The sequence below is a fragment of the Pleurodeles waltl genome, chromosome 8 (genome assembly GCF_031143425.1).
Source record: "Pleurodeles waltl isolate 20211129_DDA chromosome 8, aPleWal1.hap1.20221129, whole genome shotgun sequence".
Taxonomy (NCBI): Eukaryota; Metazoa; Chordata; class Amphibia; order Caudata; family Salamandridae; genus Pleurodeles; species Pleurodeles waltl.
This window is the reverse complement of record NC_090447.1, coordinates 68,704,876-68,722,031: the sequence shown is the minus strand read 5'-3', so window position 1 is coordinate 68,722,031 and position 17,156 is coordinate 68,704,876. Positions and strand designations below refer to the sequence as shown.

At 44.8% G+C, this 17,156-nt stretch overlaps 1 protein-coding gene across 1 annotated transcript in view; it reads left to right on the top strand.

The window, feature by feature from the left end:
* RRM1 (ribonucleotide reductase catalytic subunit M1) overlaps positions 1-17,156 on the top strand; it is a 41,439-nt gene that overhangs the window by 4,157 nt on the left and 20,126 nt on the right. Inside the window, exons 2-6 of the mRNA XM_069203703.1 lie at positions 3,143-3,231; positions 5,616-5,793; positions 6,631-6,731; positions 11,701-11,760; positions 17,009-17,048. Coding sequence (XP_069059804.1) covers positions 3,143-3,231; positions 5,616-5,793; positions 6,631-6,731; positions 11,701-11,760; positions 17,009-17,048 — 468 coding nt within the window. The remainder of the gene's footprint in view (positions 1-3,142; positions 3,232-5,615; positions 5,794-6,630; positions 6,732-11,700; positions 11,761-17,008; positions 17,049-17,156) is intronic.

The following is a 17,156-nucleotide window of genomic DNA, read 5'->3' as shown; positions in this document are numbered from 1 at the left end:
TAAAATCGGCCAATCTGCCCCCAGGGGGGCAGAAATGGTCTAAATACAATTTGCCCCCCAGGGGAGCGACCCTTGCCTGATGGGTCGCTCCCCATCTCTTAAAAAAAAAAAAAAAAAAAAAAAAAAAACAACAAAAAAAGAAAACACAAAAAAAAATTTGCCCTGGCGCCTAGAGGTTTCTTCCCCCCCTGGGGGCAGAAATGGCCTAAAATAAATTGCCCTCCCCCCAGGGAGCGACCCTTGCCTAAGGGGTCTCTCCCTTTGCGTGAAATTCACGCAAAGAAAAAACTCCCTGGTGTCTAGTGTTTTCTACCCCCCTTGGGGGCAGATTGGCCTCATCAAAATAGGCCAATCTGCCCCCAAGGGGGGCAGAAATGGGCAAAATATAATTTTCCCCTAAGGGGGGCGACCCTTGCCTAAGGGGTCGCTCCCCACAAAAAAAAAAAATGAAAAAAAAAATAAAAAATAAAAATGGTCCCTGGTGCCTAGAGGTTTGTGCCCCCCCGGGGGGCAGAAAAGGCCTTCCCGAAAATATGCCCCCCCCTGGGAGCGACCCTTGCCCAAGGGGTCGCTCCCTTTTGTCAATTTCAATTAAAAAAAAAAAAAATCCCTGGTGTCTAGTGGGGTTTCAAAAGCCGGATTGCAAGCAATCCGGCTTTTGAAACCCTCGGAGGGACTTCAAAGGGAAGGAAATACTTTTCCTTCCCTTTGAAGCCCCTCCGGGCCTCCCATCGATTGAAAGAGAAATGCTTTTGCATTTCTTTTTCAATCGCGCTGGAAGCAGAGCTTCCAGCGCGACGAGGGAGGCCCCTGTGACACATCAGCGCGCGCTGACGTCACAGGGGGGGGTCGGGGGTGGAAGGGGAAGGTCTTCCCCTTCCATCCCCGACTTGGGGGGGGGGGGGGGTGCGCTAGCGCGCCCCCAAGTTCCCCTGTGCCATCTCGTCCAAGGCACAGGGGAACTGTAGCCTTGGACGAGATCATCTCGTCCAAGGCACAGAAGCGGTTAAAGGCATGCTGCATCCCTAGAACTATTCTGTTTTCAACAAAGCCAAACGTTTCTTGACTGGCATAAAACGGACCATCTAAGTTGGAGAAGCAGCCTGGATTTTGGCCAGTTTGCCTTTTTTAGGCCATGTTACGCGCTCTGCGCTTCCCAGCTGGTAAGGGGCCCTCCATCGCGGTACCGTCTGGGTCGGTGGAGCCTTCCAAGGTGTCTCTCGTCTTCTGCAGGGGGGTGCGCACTGCTCGACCACAACTACATTCTTTAGACTAACTCTGCAAAACCTTACTGCAAAATTTTGCCCTTCGCCGGCTCATAGGATTTTTAAAAATGATTTTTCCCAACGTCTTTTTCCTCCGGAAATCATGGGATCCGCAGTATGGAGTTACTACTTTGTGTGGAGACCCTACTGATGTCCTTAAGCGGCAAGAAACTGCAAAAATCGCGCAGCTCTCGACTCGTCAGATATTTTTACAATTTGGTTCCAGTGTAGAAGAGGATTACATTCATCCCGCTGGAGGGTACTAAAATGTGGGCCTGTTGTTCCTGAATCAGTAGCCACCAACATGCGCCAAGTAAACATCAGATCCTGAACTCCGTTGGTCCATGTCCCTCACTTCAGTAGAACTATGCGCAGTACTGGCATATTACTGGGTGGTCTGAAAGTGACCCTCTCTGGTCTCCTGACATGCCGGACAGCGAAATTCAGTTTAGCGGTCAAGAGAACATTTGCTTCTTTTTTTCATGACTACTTTATTGCAGTTTGAGTGAAGCAGGCGCTCGGCTTTATTGGTGCACTTTTTTCGTCTTACACATTTTTTTTCTTTTTGTAAGTAGCATTTTCCCCTATTTAGCCCAGGCTCTTTTGAGCGTTTCACCAAATGTGCTACTTCTACTGGGGAAAAAATATGCTTAATGTTTAACAAATTGTTGGCTGCATATGTCTGCAACACCCTTCATCTCTGGATCGGCCATAGTCATGAATCTCTGGTTTACATCTGGGGTAATGGGGCATTTCTTTGTGGTGAAACTTCCCTGAGCTGAATATAGAGTGCCAGTTTGCTTTCTGTCGGCCTGTGACCAAGGGTCATTGCTGTAACCTTGTTTCAAGTATAAGGTACATCAGTCAATCACTTCTTGGTGTCTATCATGGTCATCCTGACTTGTACTTTGGAAGGTTTGTGCCTTTACAATGGAAATGTTATACATGGTAATGCTGGACTCAAGGGTGCCCTTGCTTAACTTGAAAGGTAACAGGCTTGTTTATTTGAGCCTGAATAATACATATCTATCCATCTAAAAACCTGGTGCCTTACAACAGTAGATCAGTGATGTCTGCTCCTGTAGTGGAGGCGCAATACTTATGGTGTAGGAAGAGCCTTAACTAGCTGTCTACCGAAGTCTTGATCATGAGTTATTTAATTTGTAGGCCAAAGTGATGGTTGTGACATTTTACAAGAATTATCACCGCTTAAATACTTTTTGCTTTATCCTCATGTTCAGCATTTGTTGCTGTTGGTGCAGCCTTAGTTTGTCTGACCAGTGACAATGGAACTGACAGGAGAGGACCAAATTATGCAGCAGGCCTAACTTAATTATCCGTCAGTCAACTTATGCAACTTAATATGGCACACTTTGAATCTAATCACTATGGTATTTTTATACGTTATCACTGGACAAAGATTTCAACTCATTCGATTAGATTCACATCAAGTACAGCTATCAGCAACTCAAAGGTAACTAGCCACTGCATAGTGACATATGTGATCAAGTTTTTAGTAACTGGATCTGTTTGAGCCAGAAATATTTTCCTTGCAAACTATGCAGAAGGTGGATTGTGACAAATCCTTAATTATTTGGAAAACGTCACTGAATCTCATAATTCCAATTGCCCTACCTCCAAGCTGAGGAGGCCTAATTCCTCTTGGGACTTTAGTCATTAATGCTATATGAGCAGTAAATATGTAATGGATCCAATTTTTCATTGAAAAACATAACTGCATTTATTCCCCCCCGATATCTATGGTAATTATCGTGTCTATTGCCAACTATTTGCAGCTTACTTGTGATACTAAAATCACAAAGTACTTAATGAAACTTTTTTTTTTTTTTTTTTTTTTTTTTTTTTTTTTTTTTTAGATGGACGTGGGGAGCGTGTCATGTTTGACAAAATTACTTCCCGAATTCAGAAGCTCTGCTATGGACTCAATCTCGACTTTGTTGACCCAGTAAGTTGAATGTCTCCTAGGAGTTGCTGTGTTACCCGAATCCCTAACTTAGTGTGTTCTAAACCCCTGATCATGCCTCGTAAAGCACAAACCTCACCCAGCAGGGCTTGAAGAATAGGGTCTTTATAGAAGCTAAAGTTACAGCTAGCAATCTGTAGGTAAGCTTAATAGTGACATAAAAGGATGATGGACCGGAGTGCTGAACAATGCAAACACTCACCCCCAGTCTCAGATCTGGGTTTAATCCATCGTTCTTTTGCTCACCATGCCACCCCAGTTTGGACCCAGCCATATGCTTGTTAGTACCATATAGCGCATTGCAAGAAATGCCATTGTAAAGTAACACGCACTGACATCATAAGGGTGCGGATTCTAAGTACCACATTGCCCAGTGTGCTCCAAAATCAATCAATCAAAATAATTTATAGAGCGTGCTTCTCACCCGTTAGGGCCTCAAGGCGCTGGGGGTCACTGTTCGAACAGTCATGTCTTCAGTTTTTTTTCTGGAGTGCAGGAGGTCCTGGGTCTTGCGGAGGTCAGTGGGGAGGGAGTTCCAGGTCTTTGGGATGAGGTAGGGGAAGGATCTACCTCCTGTGGTGTGTTTGATGCGGGGTACTGTGGCGAGTGCGAGGTCAGCAGATCAGAGGTGGCGGATGGGAGTGTGGAAGTTACCTCTTTGGTTGAGGTAGGCTGGGCCGTTGTGGAGGGATTTGTGGGCGTGGATGAGGATTTTGAAGGTGATCCTCCTGTCGATGGGGAGCCAGTGAAGGGATCTGAGGTGTGGTGGGATGTGTTCATGGCGAGGGAGATCCAGGATGAGGTGTGCGGCTGGGTTCTGGATTCTCTGGAGTTTGTGTTTGAGTGTGATGCCGGCGTAGAGGGCGTTACTGTAGTCTAGCCTACTGCTGAGTGCGTAGGTGACTGTCTTTTTGGTCTCTATGGGAATCCATTTGAAGGTTTTTTTTTTCAGCGTGAGGAGTGTTGAAACAGGAGGTGACAGTGTTGGTTTGCTGGGTCATGACGAGGGAGGGGTCCAGGATGATGCTGAGGTTGCGTGCGTGGTTTGCGGGTGTAGGAGTGGGCCCTAGGGCGGTGGGCCACCAGAGGTCATCCCATATGGTTTTGTAGGTCCAAAAATGATTATTTCGGTTTTGTTGGAGTTGAGCTTGAGTTGGTTGTCAGTCATCCCGGTGGCGGTGTCGAGGAGTGCAGCGTGGAGGTTGGGTTTGGCGGTGGTAAGGTTGCGGGTGAGGGAAATGAGTTGGGTGTCCTCTGCCTAGGAGAGGATGGTGATTCCGTGTGGTCGGAGGATGTTGGCGAGTGGGGTCATGTAAATGTTGAAGAGGGTGGGGCTGGGGGAGGATCCCTGGGGGACACCGCAGATGATTCTGGTGGCAGTGGATTGGAAAGGAGGAAGGCAGACTTTTCGGGTTATATCGGTGAGGAAGAAGGTGAGTGGATCATGTCTTTTTTCACATAGTCTGCATGTTGCAAGTGAATCCATGATTGTGTAAAATAATAAAGAAAAATTTGAATTATTAAAAATCTAGAATACCTCTTTATCAAAAAAAAAATGAAAGCATGACCTTTAAGTTCAAACAACCAATCTAATGTCCTTCAGGGAATAACTTGTTCCCAGCCAGCAATGCAACGACTCTCGTTCCTATTATAAAAGGTGCACACCTGTCGATTCCAAAAGTTAGTAACACGTCCCTGTTGACGAATTTGAGTAATAGTTGTGACGTAATTATACACCTTACCGAGTTATTTATTTTTAACCCTCGGGTCACATCATAGTAAACAAATTGTAACAGTTCAGTTTGAGCCTTGATTAAATGTGAAGCACTCTTAACAGGTGTTTTCACACTTATTTCTTGTGGTGCTTTTCATTTGAACACTGACATTCTTTAGGTCTTGAAAAAGTGTATGTAAATGACAATCTGTTTTTGTATTGAACATTACAATCATATGTTGGCTGCTTGTAAAATAAAAAAATCAAATGCATAGTCATATTTGACAAAATGGCACATGTATGAACTGGAGAGGGGTGAACATAATCTTGTTTTCCTGTTCTAATGCCAATGACGCTCACATTTGTTTGAGTCAGCTGGGACGCGGCAGAACCTTTTCAGGTTGACAGTTAATAGAAAATTGAGTATCTGATATACCTCTCATTAAAGATGTTACTTGCATTCAATAGCAGTTATCTCGCAGACATAAAATCTGGCCATGTGCTCAATGTGTCGATTTTCATCTTTGGGGACGGAAGGGGGGTTCAAGGTTCAAAAAGTATCTGATTTAATCAACCCTGTATGAAAAATGCTCCACAAGTACAACAGTGCATTAAAATACTGGAATAACATGCAGAGCTTTTTCCTATTTAGGCGCAGATAACCATGAAAGTAATCCAAGGTCTGTACAACGGGGTCACCACTGTGGAACTGGACACCCTTGCAGCAGAAACTGCTGCCACTCTTACCACCAAACACCCAGACTATGCCATCTTGGCGGCAAGGATTGCGGTTTCTAATTTGCATAAGGAAACTAAGAAGATATTCAGTGGTAAGATTCTTTCAAATGTTTTTACATGGACATATGAAGTCTTGCACTCTGCAGATGGATGTAGTGTGTCCTTCAGAGCACAGGCTAACTTTGCTGTGTAGGGATGAAGACGCTAAGCATTGCATTGCTCAGCAAGACTCCTCATTCTGAGGGCCGCTGATGAAAACAATGGTAATGGGTGTTTTGAACAATGCAATAAAGGAGACACGTCCTTTGGAGCCATGGCTGTAAAGCAAGAATTGCTGCAATTTTGTCCTTTTTAATTGTTTACCTGTGCTTGCTGACGTTAAAGTGCACATTTTCTTCTTCCTGCACATTGCTGTGTTACCAGTTTGCCTAAGAGGCAAGGGTTTCTTAAGGGTACCCTTCTGTATTGGAGGAGTGAATCCTACCCACTGGGGTGACGTGTGTGTGTGTGTGTATATATATATATATATATATATATATATATATATATATATATATATATATATATATAAGCCTTATCTTCTCAAAGTAACCACAGTAGATTGTGGTTTCACCACTTGAGAGCAAATTGCAAGCAGTCGAGTTCATTATGGGTTGTTTGGTTGCGCAGCATTGCTAATGGGTTTAGAGGGAAAATTATTGTAAATGAAAATTGTATTTAATTATAAATGATTTCTCTGCATATTGCTTGTTCTGCTTTTAGAGATGCTTGAACTCTCTTCCAGTTTCAGGGCTCCTCTCATGCACCCGGCATTCCTCTGAGCTAAGCTTTTGACAATTTTCATTTTTTTTTTTAGCAGCACTGTTATGTATACATTGTTACCTAGAAATGCAGGTTTTCATCTAATCTGTTGTACTTTCTCTTTGCAGATGTGATGGAAGACCTGTACAACTACATCAACCCCCTCAATGGACGCCACTCTCCAATGATTTCCAAAGAGACTCTTGACATTGTCTTGGCCAACAAAGATGTAGGTCGAGCCATAAGCTATGTGATGCTTTGTTAGTACCCACCAATACAAAAAATGCATATTAGCCAAAAAAAAGGGCCCAACAGTATATGCTAAATGGACCTTATCACCTGCATATGTTTCTTTCCTCCCCTTAGAACTGGACAGATTAGAGTGACCTCATGCCATTTTCTGCAAACAATCCCACTAAAGCTGTAAAATAGGGATCTTCATTATATAGAACTGTTAGAAATGGGGTATCTGGTTGGCTAGGATGGGCACCTCAGCAGGCAGGGGCCACCTCTCTAGAGAGGGCAAGATAGGTATACACCCAGTATAAACCCTTCTCACCACCTTGGTAGCTTACCACAAGCAATCAGGCTTACACCAGAGGCAAAGGGCAAAGCTTTTGCACAACACACTTAAAACCAGTGACACAATAAATAAACCTCAAAAGAGACTCCAAGTTTTATAAAAAAAAACTGTATTGTACAACACCATTAGACCAAAAACATGTCTCAGTAATATCCTGCTACACAAGCAGTTGTCAGAACATCCCACTGATTACTAGTACTCCGTGGAAGCAAGCAGTAGTCAAGTAAACACCTAGGTTACTGAAATTCTGCAACATAAGCAATAGTCGGGTCATCGCCCAAAATGCACGTTAGACTAAACACATTATCAGACATGCCAAGACTTCATGAATGCACATAAAATGAAGCATTCCCATTGGGTGCATGTCAGGAGAAAAACGCCATGGAAGAATCATTACTGCGTGTCGCAGGTTCCTCAAACAGTATTTGCACACACATCAACCCCAGGGCAGGGAATTATGTAAATGCTGGTGGCTTCATTACCCCAGCAATGCCCCCGAAGACTAGCGCAGCTTCTCTCATCGGCTGCTCTGGGAAGGCTGTCGGAGCTGAGGGAGGTGGCCGGTGGATCCAGCTGATGGCTCCCCTCTGAGGGAAGCTTGTGACGCAGTGGTCTTGGGTTCTCCCTACTGCAGTGTGGCAACTTTGAAGCACATCGTGTCTACCTCGCAGTGGGGTGAGGGGGAATCCCTCACTACAGAGTGCAGGTTGAGGTGGTTCACCTGTACTATGGGGATAGCTAGGAGAGTGCTTTTCACTCGCTACCTTGCACCAATGTATGGCGCTTCTCTAGCACAGTGTACAGACTAACCCAAGGAGCTGCAATCTGTGTCCTCCCTTTGCTGGACTCCTAGGGAAGTAGTAAAAAAGGGGGCGGGAGGGCACAAAAAGGCTTTCAGGCCAGCACAACTAAGCAGATGGCGGTTCCTCCTGGCACCAGGGGCAGGCTGGCAACAAACAGAAGCAATCCTGATGAGTCTTTTGGAGCCACCAAGCAGCAGGGTAACAAGAGCAGCCCGGATGAGCCCTTCGTGTAGTCCAGCAGTCCGTCTGGCAGAGGTTTGATCTCGGGTTGCTAAAGTGCAATGCCCATGTGGGGGGACAATCCCCTGTACTTATACTCATTCTCTTCAGCTTCCACAAAGGTGGGGAGGTAGTTTAAACCACTAACCAGTTTCAGGAATGTCACCTTCTCCAACACTGGCTCCAGTCATCAGTAGGGGGTAAACAAACCCTTTGTGTGAGGCCAGGGCACAGCCTTTACAGATGCATGTGTGCCCTTTCTCTCCCAGCCCAGGAAGACCATGTAGTATGCAGATGTATCCCTATTCACCTCACCCCCTCCCTGTGTGATGGCTATCTGAAAAGTATGCACAAAGCCCAGCTGTCACTCTACCCCAGATGTGGATTGGAGTCAGGCTGCAAAAGCACCAGTTATAAGCACAGAGAAATGCCCACTTTCTAAACATGGCATTCTTACAATGGTAATAAAAAAAATCCACCTACAGCAGTAAGCAGCATTTCTCACTACCATTCCAATCATACCAAACATGCCTATGCCACCCCTCATAGATCAGAAGATACCACTTAGACATGTCGGGGCATTTCCAATGCAATCCTATGAGAGTAGCAGCACTCGCTGTAGTGCGACGCTAAATAGGCTGTATGTCACTACTAGGACATGTAGTACACCAAGACATGTCCTACCTTTTACATACAATGCACCCTGCCCATATGGCTATATAGGGCCTTGAGGGGGGTTAACAGGTGTAGCGAAAAGGGAGTTTAGGCCTTGGCAAGTGGTTTGAGTTGCCAAGTTAAGGTGACAGTAAATGGTGCACATAAGCTCTGCAGCGGCAGGCCTGAGACGGGTTTGAAAGGCTACTTCTGTGGGTGGTGCAAGCTGCGCTGCAGGCCCACAGGTCGCATTTAATTTACAGGCCCTGGGTATAGGGGATACCTCTGGACCAGGGACTTACTGGTAAATTAAATGTGCCAATCAGGTGTAAGCCAATTACACCAAGTTGTAGGGAGATGACTTGCACTTTATCAGTGATAAAGGTCCAAGAGCCAACAAAGAGTGTCAGGAAAAATAGGCAGAAGGCTAAAAGTTTGGGGATGACCCTGCAAAAGGGGCCAGGTCCAACAAGAACACATTCCGTTGATGATCCCAGAACAGTTCAGACCCTGAAAACTCTACAGTGCCCTACAAATGGTAACTGAAACATTAGTGTACACCATACAAAATGCCTTGCTTGGCATCATTGAGTTTCTGCTCTTACCAGACAGATGGTCTGGATATAGCTTGGAAAAGATGTGTGCCTGTACCCACTGCAGGTGCATCTAATGGAAAGTGAAGTTTCAGCTCTGAAAAAGGTGGGGGCGGGCTAACAGTCTACCTCAACCTCCTAGTTGAGTTTCTACCCCTTGAACCCAAATAGGTATAGACCAACTACTGTTCATAGTATCAGGGATACATGCTTTTTACTTTAATCTCCAGTTAAAAATTAAGGAAAGCTGACTGGTGCCCTCTGCATAATCGGACTTGCTCACACTGTAAATGGTGGTCTTGTCTCCACTATTACTGAATGTTTCACGTAAAATGTATGTAGTTTCAGGAAATGTCACCAGACTTCTGGGTGGAGTAAAGGTGCCCTTCTTGGTACAGTAAGATGCATAAGATCTTCCCTGGGATGACTTGGCCTACAGTGGGTGTGATATTCCTGCTTGTCGTTTGTCCACCTCCCTTTCCTAAGTAATGTACTTGTTTCGGATAGTAGGTGGTATAAGTCATCTGCTCTTAGTCGAATCAGTTCATGTGCTCTCCACTGAAATTGACGTTTTCCATTTCCTACATTGTGATAACAATCATCTAGTGACTAGGGCACTGTGGCTCCAGTATTTTGGCTTCAATACACAACAGCTTGGCTATGTCTGACCAGCTATTTAGGCTACCACTGGAAAAGCCTGGGGCACAAGAAGACAAAAGGCCCATGTTGTGCTTTCTCTTGATTGAAGGTAGATTTCAATTTGTGAACACAGCTAGACCACTGGGTGTGGCTCCAGAAAGTGCCCATAATAAACGGACGCACTTCGCTTAAAGAAATTGTTCTGTATCTAAATTTGAGTGTCTTACCCTGTTGTAGAGATGTTTGCCAGTAAAGTGAACTTTGCTAGTGCTTATTTCTCTTCAAGTACGGGGAACCAGCTCTGGACTATGCAGAAGTATTTGCTGCTGTGCCCTGACTGGAAGAAAGGGAAAACTACTACCTAGAAAGGAGTGTGACCCTGACTGAAAGACTCGCAGAACGCCGCTCTGGCCAAGTTGTCTAGGAGCCACAGAAACCATTCGGCCCTAATACCCAAGGAGAATAGTCTGACCACGAAATCATCGCTAGAGGTCAATGAACTGTAATGTTTCTTGGAAGATTCATTGGTCTTCCCTGGTAGCTTAGGAAGCCTGTATGTGGCCCCACCTATCTCCACTGGGACTAGATGGGGTTTCCTACTCACTCCAGCTGTTTGATTCATGGTACCTGTTCACCCTGAATCCAGACCACTAAACCACCCTGCTAGCTGGGACGCTTCTCTGCATTATCTTTAAAGGCTTTTAGTATCCTTACCAAAATCTCAATTCCCAGCAGGAAGTGGTTGCGTTGGTTGGCTTTGAAAAATTGCATCCCCAGGGGAACATCCTTGTTGGTCCTAGCAAACATCTTTCCTGCTCCCTACGGATCCTAATTGCGGAGCCACTTGTGTCCTTACCCTGGCTCAGGAATTGACCTCTGCTCAATTGCACAGTTTTCAGGAACTTTGCTGACACTAACCTTGACATCATAGCAAGTGTGAGCTTAGAAACCTAACATATTTCAGCCCCATACTTTATTAGGTGCTATAAACACCCTCTGGTGACCTCCTTTCTGCTCTGGAAGAGGTTAACCTGTCTCTTGTGTTTTTAGTCTATCATAGTTTTAACTGCTGTATTTGCTATTTTTGTGTAATAGCAAGTGCTGTACACTCTTATTTGTCAACAGTTGTATTGTAAAGGAGTTGGTAATGTCGCCGCCTCCAGTAAGTCTTAACTCATCAACTTTGCTGGCAGCTTGAGTAAAGTGCCAAAAGACTAATTTATTTAATTACAGCATACCGGTAGTAACTGCTGTGGTACACCAATGATAACTGTACCGTGCGGGCACATCGCCCAATAACTGACAGGTCCCCAAGAGCAGGGTTCTTGTATTCGCTTTGTTTTAGTGTGCGTGCTAAGACTGAAGAATGCATATAATTCTTTGACCAATGTCCTACCACAGGCCAACGGATCAGCTATTAAGCTACCACTTCACCTTAAAGACTAGTGTTGAAAATCAGCTTAGTGAAAAGACATGAGGTATCTGAAAAATGTAAATTATGCTTCAAGGTGCACCCAACTTGCATGCTATTGCTCCCCACCAACACAATGGTCTCCGTCCGTGATAAATGGTCCCGTTTGCATTTTCCTTACAAATGTTTTGTGGTACAAAGGTTTACTAGTATTTAAGTGTCTTATTGGTTTGCAATTGTCTATACAATGCAGATGCAACCGTTCATTTGTGCTTTTTTTTCTTTTTCTGGTTCAGCGGCTGAATTCTGCCATTATCTATGATCGGGATTTTTCCTACAATTACTTTGGATTCAAGGTAAGGAAAAGCTCAGTGCCTGTTAAGCAGCTTGTTAATTTTTCTGCATTTATATCTTACCCCTTACTGCCTACGTATGCGTTTGTTACATGGAAATTTCCTTATGTGAAGGTAAAGTAGAGTTCACAAATTTAGGAACCTGCAAATGTGTTATCACCAGCTTTGCTGGAGACGTATTTTATAGCCCATTATTACTGTATTCATATTGGTTTATACAAACTCCTACATATGCAGCATATATACACAAGAAGATCCACAGACCTTTTAAACTTGTAATTCATCCACTAAAGCAGTGTTAATGCGAGGGAGGTGGACGATAGTGAACTGTCATGGAAAGTACTCCTTTTTGTTCTGGTGCCTGTCTGAGGGGAATTTACCACCTGCCATTAGAGCTTTAAGTGAAAAGAATTGGAAAGTAATTTACTCTAGTGTCTTCCTCTGAGTGAGTTTCATGGCATACTACCTATATCAATTCCGTCAGACGCCCTCTATACATTCACTAAGGTAGGCCAAATGGAAACCCCACGGTTTTAATACTGTGGCTTAATTTTGTATGGAAACACCGGGCCAAGACCAACATCATATCAAAGTTCTGCTGGCAAGAGTAATTTTCTTTTTGTAGAAAGAAACCTTTGTGCATATTTATTTAAAAGTGGTGGTTACAAGGTTAAGACAATTTGGACGGTTGCTCGGGTGAGAAGTTAAGTACAACGTCCTATGGTGTTGTAGATGAGATCAGCAACAAAGTGAATTGTCTACCGTAGCTACATTCTGCCATGATTTGAAACGCCTGTCTCAAGCGGTAGTTATCACTGGAAGATAAAACACTACATGCAGGTACTAGTTCACGATATCACACTTTATTCATGTTTCTCCATGCTAAATAAAATCACAAACCAGAAGAGATGGTCTGTTGGTCCCGAAGATGCCTACATTTGCTTCTAGAATCCTAGAGCGAGTAATGAGGTTGGCTATTGCATGCCTAAATGCTTCTTACCGGTTAAACTGCACACAGAATAAATTAAACGTTGATAACTTGGTTCTGTTTAAGTGGCCAGTGCAATACGTCGTGAGTGGTAGGTGGTAATTGCAATTGTCTGCCATTTAGAAAACTCTACATTTTTTCTTTTTTAACAAATGATTGTCGTGCGCAGTACATGGTGCAGATTGTATACAAATAACGTATAATCCAAAAATTGGACTGGAGGGTTGCACATCAGAACTGGGTCCAGTCTAAGAACTGGGTTCAGTCATTTGAGTATGAGCCTCTTCGCTAGCACACTTAACAAAATGCGCTTCCAATGCAACTTTCGCACTAGTCTGAGGGTAAATTTACTGTATATAGATGCAGAATTATGTTGTACACCATTTTTTTAATAATGTGATGTGCCCTACTAACTGGTTTAAACACTGAACAGATTCAGTGAGTGTCTCAGCCTGCTTTTGAGATGATTGTTCTTTTGTGGTTGGTTGTTTTTTTTTGTTCTGGTTCCCAATGGGTTTGGCCTCCTCACCCACTTTAGGAGTTGATCTCGAAGGGTCTCTAAGTAAGCGAACCCTTGCAACGCCGAATGGATTAATGGGGCCATACCGGTACATGTAATTATTATAATTTATTGAGAAGTTGTAAGGAAATGCCTCCTTGGCATGGTTACCCCCTGACTTTTTGCATTGCTGATGCCAAGTTATGATTTGAAAGTGTGCTGAGGCCTGCTAACCAGGCCCCAGCACCAGTGTTCTTTCCCTAACCTGTACCTTTGTTTCCACAATGGGCATCCAGGTAAGTCCCTTGTAACTGGTTCCCCTAGTACCAAGGGCCCTGATGCCAGGGAAGGTCTCTAAGGGCAGCAGCATGTCTTATGCCACCCTGAAGACCCCTCACTCAGCACAGACACACTGCTTGCCAGCTTGTGTGTGCTGGTGGGGATAAAATGACTAAGTCGACATGGCACTCCCCTCAGGGTGCCATGCCAACCTCACACTGCCTATAGGTATAGATAAGTTACCCCTCTAGCAGGCCTTACAGCTCTAATGCAGGGTGCACTATGTGCATGTGCACTATGCCCCTACAGTGTCTAAGCCAAACCTTAGACATTGTAAGTGCAGGGTAGCCATAAGAGTATATGGTCTGGGAGTCTGTCATGCACGAACTCCACAGCACCATAATGGCTACACTGAAAACTGGGAAGTTTGGTATCAAACTTCTCAGCACACTAAATGCACACTGATGCCAGTGTACACTTTATTGTAAAATACACCCCAGAGGGCATCTTAGAGATACCCCCTGAAACCATACCTGACTACCAGTGTGTGCTGACTAGTTTTAGCAGCCTGCCACACACCATACATGTTGCTGGCCACATGGGGAGAGTGCCTTTGTCACTCTGTGACTAGTAACAAAGCCTGTACTGGGTGGAGGTGCTTCTCACCTCCCCCTGCAGGAACTGTAACACCTGGCGGTGAGCCTCAAAGGCTCACCCCCTTTGTTACAGAACCCCAGGGCACTCCAGCTAGTGGAGTTGCCCGCCCCCTCCGGCCACGGCCCCACTTTTGGCGGCAAGGCCGGAGGAGATAATGAGAAAAACAGTGAGTCGTCACTGGCCAGTCAGGACAGCCCCTAAGGTGCCCTGAGCTGAGGTGACTGACTTTTAGAAATCCTCCATCTTGCAGATGGAGGATTCCCCCAATAGGATTAGGGATGTGCCCCCTCCCCTCGGAGGAGGCACAAAGAGGGTGTAGCCACCCTCGGGGCTAGTAGCCATTGGCTACTAACCCCCCAGACCTAAACACACCCCTAAATCGAGTATTTAGGGGCTCCCAGAACCTAGGTAACTAGATTCCTGCAACCTAAGACGAAGGACTGCTGAGCTGAAAAACCTGCAGAGAAGACGGAGACACCAACTGCTTTGGCCCCAGCTCTACCGGCCTGTTTCCCCACTTCAAAAGAACTGCTACAGTGACGCGTTCCACAGGGTCCAGTGACCTCTGAAGCCTCAGAGGACTACCCTGCATCTAAAAGGACAAAGCACTCCCGAGGACAGCGGCTCTGCTCCAAAGAAGAAACCTCTTTGCACCAAAGAAGCAACTTTGAAAGAACACATGTTTCCCGCCGAAAGCATGAGACTTTGCACTCTGCACCCGACGCCCCGGCTCGACTTGTGGAGAACCAACACTACAGGGAGGACTCCACGGCGACTGCGAGCCCGTGAGTAGCCAGAGTTGAGCCCCCACAGCGATGCCTGTAGAGGGAATCCAGAGGCTCCCCCTGACCGCGACTGCCTGCTTCTAAGAACCAGACGCCTGGTAAGGACACTGCACCCGCAGCCCCAGGACCTGAAGGATCCGACCTCCAGTGCAGGAGCGACCCCCAGGTGGCCCTCTCCGTTGCCCAGCTGGTGGCTACTCCGAGGACCCCCCCCCCCGCCTGCCTGCATCGCTGAAGAGCCCCCCCCCCGCGCCCGGTGCCCTACAAAACCCCCCTGGTCTGCCCTCCGAAGACGCAGGTACTTACCTGCTGGCAGACTGGAACCGGGGTACTCCCTTCTCAATTGAAGCCTATGCGTTTTGGACACCACTTTGACCTCTGCACCTGACCGGCCCTGAGCTGCTGGTGTGGTAACTTTGGGGTTGCTCTGAACCCCCAACGGTGGACTACCTTGGACCCAACTTTGAACCCTGTAGGTGGTTTACTTACCTGCAAAACTAACAAACACTAGAGCCAATACCGGTTTCAACTAAAAATAAAACAAAGCGCATCCTTCAGTGTGAAGAACTATTAAATGATAGTTTCCAGTCATGCATAGAAAAGCCCAAGACATTGAAATGAACAAAATGCTCGTTAGTTTTCATCAACAAATTATTGTGGAGTTCTTTGAATTTACAATGAATGCCATTGTCAAAACAACTGGTGGCAATGCAGCTGAATCTGGCACCAGCCGCCAGTCTTCTGGCTTTAATTTTACACTGTGGTGCTTGGAAGCTGCTAAGCCCCATCACGAATTAAAACCTTCTGAAAGCACTCAATGCTTCATTAATCCTTGGCTTTGAAGTAACTACTTTGGGTGTGGGAATGGCTCTTTGTGAAAGGACAGAATTCTGCATCTCATTGAAGTTTGCCAGTTGCTCTAGTGGGTGGAAGAAAAAATGTGAATAATGGTGGATGAAGAGGAATGGCTGCCCAACAGTAAGTTAGTTAATTTTAGTACAAAGTCCTGTATAACACAAGATAGAGAGTGTGTGTGTGTGTGTGTGTGTGTGTGTGTGTGTGTGTGTGTGTGTTTTTTTTTTTTTTATTATTTTTATTTTTTATTTTTATTTTTTTAAGATCCAGGGTAGAGCCAGCTCTGTCTTAGCCAAGTTATTCGAAACAATTCATATATATACATAATCTAGACTGCTTTCTTCATCTACTGGTTTGTCTTGCTATATTTTGTTTGCACCCAACATAGCGTGGGGGCAGTTGTTTTTTGGGGGGGTGGCATTTCGGCTGTTGGTTTTCGTGCATTGCGATTAACGGCATTGTACCTAATCGCATGCATATCTGCATAAAATGGAGGGTGTTCAAGTGCCACGGCTGGTGAGCCACTACATTCCTACTGCTTTTTCAGTTCAGTATCCTTTGCTTAGTCATCCTTGTGCATTTTAAACTGTTTCCCGGTCAAAGCAGTTGAAAGCCAATGGGTACCTTCTCCTTGCACCACTAAATCACGTTTTCCTGAGACTGGCATTATGACTTGAGGGCATCCATCTGTCAAGTACACTTTACTTCAAATGAAACATCTGCCCATGCCTATTAAATGATTTGCCTTTTAATTTAAAAAAACTATTGTACGACTAACACCTGCACATTTAAATGCCATCTTGGTAGCTTTTTTTTTTTTTTTTTTTTTTTTCCCAGTGTGGCATATCCTTGCAGTAAAAATAGAACTATTCGTTTCACCATCTTGCCACGGCCAGACATGTTTCATGTTAGCTTTGAAGATGTTTGTTTGATCTTGGAAAGTACTGATCCCGATACCCTCAGTTCTAACTCGGCCCAGAGACTTAAATGGTTAATCAACCCTACCTCCTTCCTACACTTCCTTTTGTGTCCTTTTAAAATGAACATATCAGTTATGACAATGTATAACTAGTAGAAATGCATGATGAGCATTTCCTTGATTAAGTTACTTTTTTGTATGAAACACTGGGTGCAGTGTTTTTGTTTAGTCTTGTAATTAAGATATCCACCATTACGTTTTATTTTCAGACTTTGGAACGGTCATACCTGCTTAAAGCTAGTGGAAAAGGTATGTTGTATGTTTTTTTTAATTTATTTTATTAATCCTGATCTTTAGTGGTGGAAAGAGTGTATTGTGAACTTTCCAATCCTTGCATCGCTGTTATCTAGTTGGACA